The 11580-nt window shown below is 38.7% G+C and overlaps 1 protein-coding gene across 11 annotated transcripts in view; it reads left to right on the top strand.

Moving 5' to 3' along the window:
- The window catches only part of ASB2 (ankyrin repeat and SOCS box containing 2), a 44439-nt gene that overhangs the window by 28857 nt on the left and 4002 nt on the right, over positions 1–11580 (top strand). For all 11 annotated transcript variants that reach the window (XM_052693712.1, XM_052693715.1, XM_052693709.1 and 8 more), the window contains 4 exons: positions 449–694; positions 3092–3263; positions 7195–7756; positions 10831–10984. In XM_052693712.1, the coding sequence (XP_052549672.1) occupies positions 449–694; positions 3092–3263; positions 7195–7756; positions 10831–10984 (1134 nt within the window). The remainder of the gene's footprint in view (positions 1–448; positions 695–3091; positions 3264–7194; positions 7757–10830; positions 10985–11580) is intronic.

The following is an 11580-nucleotide window of genomic DNA, read 5'->3' as shown; positions in this document are numbered from 1 at the left end:
AAACTTACTTGTAGTTCAGAACAATAAGGTCCAGAGTAACTTTGCTCAGAATTTGCAAACAGAATGGTCAGGTCATGCTATCTTCATGCCGTTCTACATTCTTCCTTCATAATTTATATTCTATCCCTTGTCATCTCCCTTTGTGATGTCCAGCCAGTACAAAGCCGGGCTTGATCTTCCTCAGAACTATACTTGGCACATGCCTGCAAATGACACGGTCTCCTGCAGGCCCAGAATGAAGTCTGACTTCATTGCTGCATCCTGTAGAAGTCCCAGATAGTGTTCTTTGCCAGCAGCATTACCCATTGTACTGAATAAGATGGATCTATTGGCTTATTCAATGTGGCCAATCTGTGTTCTGTTGTTTGTACTCTGTGAAAGGAATACCCAGAACACCCAGATTCTTTCCATAAGCTTGTACTATTCACTTCCCTTTTCTTCAAAACAGCCTGTGAGCGCAAGAATGCAGAGGCTGCAAGACTCCTGGTACAGTACAATGCTGATACCAACCACCGCTGCAATCGAGGATGGACTGCTCTCCATGAGGCTGTCTCCAGAAATGACCTGGAGATTATGGATATCCTGGTGAAAGGAGGTGCCAAGATTGAGTCTACAAATACCTATGGGATCACTTCTTTATTTGTGGCAGCTGAGAGTGGGCAGTTGGAAGCTCTGAGATACCTGGCAAAATGTGGTGAGTAGAGTTGTACCATTGATACACCATTGCTTGTTTCATCCTTGATATTTCAAAGGTCCCATTAATTTTCCCTGTCTCAGCTTTTCTATCTTTGTAGATAAGTACTAGCCTGTAGAGCTGCTGAAAGCCTTTTGCTCCAGATAGCAGTTTGTGTGGGTCTTTTAGAGAGCATAGTCTACACACATGCATTTCTTTAGCATCCATTTGAGGCCACCTACATTGGGAAATAATATGGTGCTCTCTAATTGAATTGCCTTACAGCTTTTAAAACCTATATTGCTGTGCACATGTAGTCTAAATCCAGTCATAAAAGAAAACTGTAGGTGGTAAGAGATGGCAGAAGTTGAACATTAGCCAATCCCATCTACTCACAAACATGCGCCACTAATGGACATGGACTAATGGTTAGCTCTCCTCCAGTAATGAATACCTCTGAAAACAAAGTCCTATTGTATAGTTAATGGATTTACACCAAGGAGAAGCAATTTCAGTCTCTCATGTGTATGTATTCAAACATATAGGCAGAGTGAATTTGATTTTTATTTACACTAAACCTACCTTTTACTGCTCCAGTCATGTAAATAAGGGCACAGATTTTACTACCATTCTGAAGCATATTTTATCCTTGCAGTGGACTAATACTTCAGTGTAGGTAAGAATTGGATCCTGCACTTGTGAAAGGAAAGCTAAATGGCAGTAAATATATGAAAAACTTATAAAGCAGTTATTATGGCTATGAAAGATACAAAAGACAGGGAACAACCAAAAAAAAATGTAATCTACCGTTCAGCTAACATTGTCAAGGCAGTTCTGTATGACCATTTAGTCCATCAAACTGCCTACAATTTTAGAAATTACACTGGAATGTGATCTGTGTTTCAACTTAGACATTATGATTTCCTTAAAGTTCAATTTTGAGAAAAATACACAAGAGAAAATCCAATAAAACTATTCAATTGTTTCAAGCTTTCTAAAACTCCTCTGAGAATACCAGAAATTATATCACTGCATTGTTTACGATGAGAAATGTTCATCATAAGAAGGTTTTCTTTTTCATTTCTTTTTCATTATAACATAGTCCTGTGTTATGCTTTGTCATTGCAATTCTCTTGATGCTTCCAGCTACAACATTTTCAAAGGGCCAAACACAACACAGATGTTTCATTTTGGGGTGAGAGCAAAAGGAAATATTCTCTTTGGCAGGGAGCTTTCGCGATCTGATAGAAGACTGATTGGTTCCTTTATTGGAGTTTAGAAGCAAAACTCCAGTGAACTGTCATACTCATTTAGGATACATATAAAACAGCCTTTCTCAGGACAGCGTAGTACATTGCATGTTGCATTATACTGCAGTCAAAACCCAGTATTTCAGATCTTAAATATCTAGCACAGAAAAAAAAAATCAAGATTCCAGATTGTCTGTGGTCAAAGAGTATTAGGGCTTGGTCTATTTTTTGCTTGCTGTTTATTAAGACAAGCATCCACTAGAGTACAAGAAAAAGTATACTACAACCTCATTAAAAATGTTCATCCTTTCTTAGCTAACATTTACCACTTGGACCCTAAATAGAAGCCTTATGAAAAAAAAAAGCTAGGTCCTTAGATGCTGAGTTTTGAAATGAACTAAGTTTGTTCAAATGAAAGATTAGTAGAATTATTTCTGGTTACTATGCAGATGTCTTGTGATAAAATCAAATTTTAGACTAGATATGCGCTAAAATTAAAATATAGTATAAATAGTATTAATTCACTTATAGTTTGAATATAGAAATTATAAGCAATATTAATAAGCCTAAATAAATAAGTCATAAATACATAACCACAAAGCAATTTACTTAAGAGAGCATGTATTAAAGTCATATAATCCCCAGTCTTGTTCAGGAATATTTTATACATATAGATAGATAGATAAATAGATATAGATAGTGTAAATACGTAAGTACTTATGGAATTGTTGTGTCTAAAGAAAAGTACATGTTGAATAAAGAACAAGCACATTTTAAAATGTTTATCTATGAAATACAAATGAATGGAGCCTGGACTCATGACTGGGAACTGATGGGTGATACCCACTGTTTTATCCTGAGTGTATTTCTCCTTTTCTTGAGTGTGTTATCATTTTATCATTCTACTTTCCCCAGCAATCTCTCAGTGAGAATATGATTACCCATATAAACTCTCCCTCATAAAATTAACATCGTGGCAAAACCCATTGGAGATCTATAAAATAACTGTGTAACATTTTCATTTTGCTACGATCAGATTTTGTTCACATCACCTTTCTGCATATGGTGTAGCTCTAGTGTTATGGAGACTTACGTGTTCATTCAGTGCATGTTGCCCCCATCTGATTCAACCCTTTGGTCCTATAATTTTTTTTTTCTTCCTTCCTAGGTGCTGATATAAACACTCAAGCCAGTGATGGTGCTTCTGCTCTTTATGAAGCCTGTAAAAATGGACATGTACATATTGTAGAGTTTCTTTTGTCCCAAGGAGCTGACGCTAACAAAGCCAATAAGGATGGCCTCCTACCTCTTCACATAGCAGCCAAAAAGGGAATTTGCGAGTAAGTTTTAGTTTTGTTTAGTTTCACCTTTTAGGTAAAAATCCTAAGTTCTCTTTTTCACAAGGACTTTATGTCATAGATTCAATTATGAGCACCACAAATTAGGGAGATCGCAATAACTTGAACAGAATGAGTTTGCAGGATAGGATGAATAGGATGCGTGAGCAGAAATATGGGGTGAAAGATCACATTAGCTTGGCCTAGAAATCACTTATTACAGCTAAATAACCACACGTATCTTGAAAGCAGGCTAAGAAGAACTCCACAGAATATATTTGGGATGGAATGAAAAAAAATCATCTGTATATGAAGTTAGCACTCACTTTAAACTCCTTGCCACAGCCCATAGCTATTTTTGCAGGATACAATCATACTTCTAATTGCAGTCACTGAACCTTTTGGTGACTGTGGAGGACTCCATTACCACAATTTCTATCAAAAACCTTTAAGAAATTGTTATCCAAATGCAAAGATTGTTTCTAGACAGCTGTTTTTGCAAATTACTACAAAAGATTCTCATACATTTCACAACGTCTAAGGAATTAATCTTTTGACAGCACTACACCTTCCTATAGCATCTTTTATCCTAGCATTTGAGTCCATTTGGGAAGCCCAATTACACTTCTCAAATCACTTTCATAGACATAAGGATATTTATTTTCTGGAGTAATTGGAGTAAATCTGCTTTGTGAAAGCTATATGTTCAGGAGGTGGCTCAGTGTGAATTTATGTAAAAGGTTTATATACTTCTAGCACATATATAAATATCTTGCACAGACTAATATGGGCATGATTCAAAATTTTCTCTGTGGTTTAACTTAGAAAGACAGTTTTTTGACAACAAACACATTTTAGATTAGATAGAGACAAAACCCAGCTCTAATTGTTTGCTTCCAAAATAGTTAATCTGACAGTATAGTAAATTGATCTGAATCCAATCTGTAAATAGAATCTGGACCAGTTCTCTGATTCTATTCTTTCCCTCAGTAGATAGATAGCCCAATCCGTAAACAAATCTACATGGAAATTCAGCAGTCTGAGTGCATCCCTATGTTATGATAGAAACAGCCAACCTGATTTGGAGATCATGTCTATTATTGCCAACACTCAGCAGCATGCATGAGATAAGAAGTCAGCCCAAACTCTGAGTTTGTTTACTTGTAAAAGATTGAGTACAATTTTTTGTGCCCAACTGCCCAACTGCTGTGAACTGAAGTACACGAGGAAGAAAAAAGATATTCTCTTACAAATATTTATCTAAATGATGAAACTATAGTCCAATTGGCTGATTATTGTTAATTCCAGTGGTATTCAGTAAAATAACACCCTTCAAAATGACCTCTCTTTGTATTCCTGAAGATTTAATACGTAATTCTGCTGGAATTCCACACTTCAACTTTTTGCCAGAGCACAAAATCTCCCTACCATCAAAAAGCCAAGAATGCGATCCCAAGGCTCAACTGTCAATTCTTGTTGCTTGGTGTTTGTTTATTTTAAATGACACCTTGTCAGTACTGACACAAAGTTCATAAAGGTCCTCTCATCAGCTCTAAGGCAAGTGTAAGCTGTCATTTAATTCCTTCACCCTTGAAACAGGGGAGCTAAGAAGACTTTGTGAAGTGTAGGCAGATTTATTATGTAAATGCAAGTCAATCATCTCTTGGCACATTCGTATTAAGGATACTCTGCCTCCTTCCTTTAATTTCCAATGAATAGAAATCGCAAAAGCAGGTTTCAGGTATAAGGAGTAACTCAGCAATATTTCAGAACTGCATATGAGTCTCAGCCCTGTGACAGACAGTATCAATAGCCTTGTCTGTCCAGTCTTGACTACCTTCACTTATCTACGTTCTTCCTCCATCCAGGTAGGAATGTGTGGTGGTAGAGACGCCACATTTCTGAACCAAGTTGTTTTGAAGGATGAAGAAAACAGACAGATTATACTTTGATAGAATTTCCAGACTTTCCTCCCAGCAAAATCTGAGGGGCTGTACTAAGGTGTGGGACACTGCAGAATTTGGATATAAAGCCTCAGTGTGCCATCACTGCAGAGAGGTTCAGGACCTCACAGACAGAAATGAGGCAGAACATCTTTAACTCAGACATGAAGAGCAGACTGAGGCATATATCCTGGAGGAAAAGAACAAAACAGACTCTTAAATCTTCAAACATTTGATCATGGGATGACTGAATGTTGGCACTTGGCATGGTGTCCTCACAGTATTCTCCTCCCTTCTTGCTATTTCAGCTCTTATAGAACATTTGATAATAATGGAAAGTTGCCAGCTCACCAGCACCCACCTCCTGCTCCCTGATGAAACTTAAGGTGCTATAAGAGTAGTGATGCTAAAGACGCTTAAAGAAAAAAAAAGAAAAGAAAAAAGAAAGAAAAGGGGGGAAAAAAGCACTTATTCTCCTAAGACATTTATTTAATGTAAAAAAAAAAAAAAAAATCTTTGTTTCAAAAATGAGAAGTAAAACAACCTTGAAAACATCAGCTGTCCACCATGCAAATGGGACCATAACCCTGTTAGGTGTCATGCGTCTTCAACTTTTCTTTCATCTCCTGGGAGTGTGGAGACTCAGTCTTTCACAGGATCATTCAGCACATCACCGGCAAAGGTTTCTCTGAGGCCAGTTTACATTGTGCTTAGTTCATTATGTAAATGTAAGTTTTAGGGACATTGCAGTCAAGCTGAACATGTACAGCATCTTAAAAGAGGTGCGTTATGTATGTGCTTTGCATGTTAGAAGAGCTCTTGCCTGCCAGATATATTCTGCATAGGAAGAGGACGAAATGATGTGCTTAACTCACTGCTAAACAATTGTTTTCACAGACAGGCAGGAGGTAGACTCTGGTTTGGCAATTTCTAGTCTCATTCTATTTCTTAAGGTGCCTTATCTGTATAGAAGCAAGCTAGTGCCTCAGCTAAAACATCTAGCTTCATTAGCAGGAAATGAGAGTTTAACCTATGGGCTTGATTATGCAGCTCCAGTGATGCCTATGGAGACATAAAAATACTCATGGATTTACGATAGCTGGAGCCTTGTACATCATATTTTGAACTTCCGATTACGTAATGAGAACAGCTCAATTTATGTTGCTGTGCTTAAGACTGCATCACACTTTCCAATAGCAATCCTTCATTACTGGAGCTTAGGACTTGGCTGTACTTTTTTTTTTTTCCTCCCTGGGCTAAAACATGGCACACAGCCTGGAAAATATTTTTATTTCTTTTTCTTCCCTTTCTTAATTGTCATTCTAGCTCACAACATTTGGGATGGATGTTGATAGCCCCACAGATTTACTAAAGCCAAAAGCTGTGCAGAGGGCCTCTAGTATGGGGCTCAATCCAGAGTAGAAATTGAACTGTAAAATCTGACATGGAGGTCTGGAAACCAAGTACGTAGTTTATTCCAGCTCAATCCCATAGGAGTGGAGGTTTCATTCCCTTTCTGGTCTCAAGCTTCTTGCTGTGGCTGTGACCTATGAAGTCCTTCACCACAGAGCAATCATGATGGATCCCCTGCTTCCTCATTCAGTTCCTCTGATCTGCACCAGAGGAGTGCTGTCCACAGAGTGATGGCAGAGGTGCAGAACATCAGGGAAAGCCTGACTGGGTGTCTGCCATTTGTGTATTCATGAGTTAGAGCAAGATAGGCAAGGAGTAAGTGCATTGTTTCTTCCATTGTAATTGCCCCTGTGGCCGGCATTGTCACAAAAAAACTGGGTGATGATGTAACACTTGTCACATTTTTGGCAATGTAAAAGCATTGGGAATTGAAGATAGTTTTCAAGTTGACACTGATTTTCTCAGAGCAAATCATTCCTATGCTCAAGTTAGTAGGCTCTTAGAGTTACTACTAAACAGCTAGGTTTGCAGAAGATCCCCTAGAACTCACCGTTGCTCACTGATTCTCCACTTGACAGGATTGTCTCCATGCTGATTCCTGTGACTAGTCGCATCCGTGTCAAGCGCAGTGGCATCAGTCCCTTGCACTTAGCAGCTGAACGCAACAATGATGACATCTTGGAAGAGCTAATTGATGCTGGCTATGACGTGAACACCACCCTCTCCAATGAACGAGCCTGCCTTTACGAGGACAGACGCACCACACCTCTCTATTTTGCTGTTTTTAACAACAATATCTACGCCACAGAGCTCCTGTTGCAAGCTGGAGCCAACCCTAACATTGACCTCATCAACCCGCTGCTTATCTCCATACGCCATGGTTGCCTGAAGACAATGAAACTGCTTCTCGATCATGGAGCAAATATTGATGCTTACATTTCAAGCCATCCCACCACATTTCCAGCTACCATCATGTTTTCAATGAAGTACCTTTCTCTGCTGAAGTACCTCCTGGATCTTGGCTGTGATGCTCTTTCCTGTTTCCAATGCCAGTATGGAAACTGCCCACACCCTGCTTTAAATTACAGACGGGACAGATTTAATGATCCTCAGCTGTCCAAAGAACCAACCATAACGCAGGTAAGCACTCCTTACACTATCTTTAGTACTTTTGGGAACACCTCTCACCCATGTGTCTTGATAACTTCACATATTTCTTCTCCCACCTTTCCTGCAAGAGAAGATCCTTTTTTTCACATAAAAATAAGGCTTCGTAAAATTCAGTGAGTGTTTCAACTGCACATTCAGTGACAATGTGGGCATAGGCAAGAGCTGCTGATGTCCAACCCTGAATTTCAGATGAATGATAGCCATCTTGACAGCTTTTATTGTCAGAACCACAATACTCTTTTCCTCTAGACATGAGGTGCCAGAACTGAAACATATTTTCTTGTCAGACAGGGTCAAATGGGCAGTAGAAACCCTGTAATGATTGTTTTATTTGATAATTTATCTGCAAATCTAAGTGCTTAAAGGTTAAATTAAAATTGTATAGTCCTTCACCCTTACAAGGGTAAACTAGTGAATGTAAACATCTGTTTCCAAATCTGGATAAGCAGCCCTGGAGAGAGTGCATAAATTATTACATTAGCTAAATGACTGTCCATACTATTTGAGGCTTTCAGAAGAGACCAGGAGATTTCGATCCATGGTTTCATATTTTCAAAGCCAATTACACATTTTAGACGACCCTGTATTATGCATGTATATCTTGTATATCTGCAGTCCATTCCAAAGCTCAGCTACTGCTTCCTTTGTCTGGAATTGGATTCTTAATCCCCTAAATGACTTTGCAGAATTGCAGAGTGCACATTTTCTTGTTGTTTTTGGTGTTTTGTGTGTGTGTGTGTATGTGTGTAATCTCTGTTTGTTGACTCCTTCCAAAATATCTTAAAGTATATCTGACCTTCCAGTCAAAATTTACTGTCCTTCAACTTGCAGCAAAACAAAGACCTCAGCATGGCAGTCCTCTTTCTCTTTTGGAAAGCATTAGGGAAGCAATAAGTCGACTCCTATTGAGCTGAGGTGTACTCTTGTTTAATTCAGAAGAAAGTGTTATTTAAGCCAAATAAATGATTGGCATTAAATTGAATTATCTCTAATTCTGGAAACATGATGATTTTGGATGTGGAGTAAAAGAGGGCTGAAAATCCAAGGCAAAGAGAGAGTATTTGTATGTATCCTATGTGATAATTCAGCCACACAAAAACAGGTATTTTTACTTAGCTAAATGCAATATTTCCCTCTGAATCTCACGTAACCATATTTTCAATTTCTTAAAAAATAATTGGTCACACACAAAACAGAATCATCATCTGAAAGGTCAGAGACATTAGCAGCAGAAGCAAGCTGTGTAAGATTATACCTGTGCATAGAGGAACTGATGAGTCTCTGAGTCTTTCATATAGAGACTGTTTCTGCACAGAGTAGAACAAGTAGTGGTATATCATTTTAAATTCGCTTCTTAATGCTAGGTTTCTGGCTAACAGAAGAAAGGTTTGTCAGGGGTAGTTTCATGATATGGCTGTGATATGGTTTGTATTCCAAAAAACATAGAGAGTCATATGAATCTTCTGCATTTTCTATGCATAAGATGCACATTTCTTATCTTCCTGTATCAAATTACTTAAGGAAAATAAATCAGAATTAGTCTTTATACAGTGACACTATGAGCTATTGGAAGTTGGTTTGAAAAATACATAACTACAAATAATTACTGATTCTACTGAATTAGCATTTCCTATGAAAATGAATGCAGAAAAATGCTTGCTGTCTCAGCACCCGTTTCCCTAATTGCGGTGCCAAAACCGTGAGCGGGAGAAATGAAGCATCTTTCTGCCACGAGAGGGCATTCAGGGGCCTGCCGAGATTTCAGGCGGTGCGTCCCAAAAGCAGAGCTACTTCGCTCCTGAGACTGTCCCAGGGCCTGTTGTTGCAGGTTTGCCTTCTGCTTCATTTTGTTCTGTATCTTTTCCTGTAACCTGTTCGGGAACATTTTTAGTCTGGAAAATATATTTTTAGATTAAGCGTTTGAATGAGGAAGAGAATGAAAATAAAAGGCAACCTCTCTAGTTGGAGTCAAAAAGAGAACAGTAAGATACAGTGCTTTATTACACTGAAAGTGTATCTTCATTTAAGCTCTGAGAGAGTGGTTTTACTCTTTGGAGGTGTAGTGCAGATCCTCAGTTTGCATGTTGTATATGCAACTGCATGGCAATGGCATAGGAGCAGGCACTGGAGAATGTCAGATATCCCAAACAACATTTCCTATGAACAATTCAGGTAGGAAACTCTGGATTGCCCACTGGATTTTGGGGTCTTCTCAAAACCATTATATCTAATTTTTCTGGAAATGCTCAGAGAAGCAAAGTCAGAAGAGCAGTACATGCTTCTGTGAATGCTTTGACCTTGAATGAAAAGATCTTACAATTTTCTGTAGTTTTGTTCTTCATAGATGTTATAATATTTTATTTCTGGATAAGAGTATCCACTCAGGGGCTTAATTCATTATGACTTAGGGCTCATACATGTATGGTCATATGTGATTACATGAGCATAAACTGAAAGAGATTCAAGCTGATGCATTATCTCTCCTGTTTGGGGTAGGCTTGGAGGGTGCCTACAAACAGTCTCAGTGACTAAGATGATGTATAGTGCATAAGTGACCATTGTTCAATTGTGTTTGGCCATGTGTCTGAGCTCTTATCTGCACAGCATGATTTAGTTCACCTTAACTTATTCAACTGCTCACATGTAGATAAATCCACAGATATCTTCAACATGTGTATCACCCAAATAGAGATAGATGAAGCTGTCTGGTATAACACGCATTTAGGTTAAAGTGGGAAGGCAAATTTTTTGAAATGAATCTATTTAAAGTCAGATCACTGCTTGAGAATCTCCGTAGTTCTCCATCCTAAAGCTCAGAGTGCTCTGCATCTTGCTCTATGGGCAAGGAAGGCTGTGCCTGGTCCACACCTAAATAAAGACGATTAAACGGGGCTTTAGTAAAAAATGTTCTGAGGTAAAACTGGAAGTAGCCTCTACAGTTGGTAGAAAGACTACAAAAGTAGTCAGGGTTGGTTTTGCTGTTATAATTTGTATAGGTGCATTCATCTTTCACTGACTGTTGCAAATTTGTTTTTTTCTTGAAGTTTTGTGATATGGTGTCTACTCCAGAGATAAGTCGCTGGGCTGGGCCAATTATTGATGTTCTCCTGGATTATGTGGGTAACGTCCAGCTCTGTTCCCGGCTCAAGGAGCATATAGACAGCTATGAGGACTGGGCTGTCATTAAAGAAAAAGCAGGTATGATTACTCAGAAAAGAATCTGCCACAAATATTCTCACTGTTGGATTCAAAATGTCAGTCACCATTTCCTCTTACATTTCCATTTTTTCTATTGAAAAGCCCTGTAGGTTTTTAACCTGACCTCTGCAGAATCATACAGTCAGTATCTATCCCCTAAACTCAGTAGGATTTCCCTACTGAAATTGAATTAAATTTTTCAACCTAGTATTAGGCACTAGAAAGTGCTGGAGTATGTTGACTTTGTGATGTTGAATTTACCCCAGATGTAGATCTGGCCCACTGGAAATAAGTCTTGCCAGAGCACGAAGGCTCATTTGTCTGAGCCTGTGATGTAGGCAGATGAGGGCAAGTAGACAAGGTGACCACCTCCACAGGTGGACACCAGCAGGACAGCAAGCACTCACAAGATCCAAAGACTTTCACAGGTATTATCAGAATTAGTTGTCCAGCATGAAGATAAACTGAGAATGTATTGCATTTATTTTCAGTGGTGAGGCTGAGTACTCCGAAGCATCTTGCTTAAATCCTCCTAGAAAGCCCACTGCTAGGCTGTCATGGGATACAGCACCCCATCCTCCAGCCCTACTTCCTTC

This window comes from Tympanuchus pallidicinctus, unplaced genomic scaffold, assembly GCF_026119805.1.
Source record: "Tympanuchus pallidicinctus isolate F22 unplaced genomic scaffold, pur_lepc_1.0 scaffold3, whole genome shotgun sequence".
NCBI lineage: Eukaryota > Metazoa > Chordata > Aves > Galliformes > Phasianidae > Tympanuchus > Tympanuchus pallidicinctus.
The sequence above is the reverse complement of the archived record's forward strand: the minus strand, read 5'-3'. Positions and strand labels throughout refer to the sequence as shown.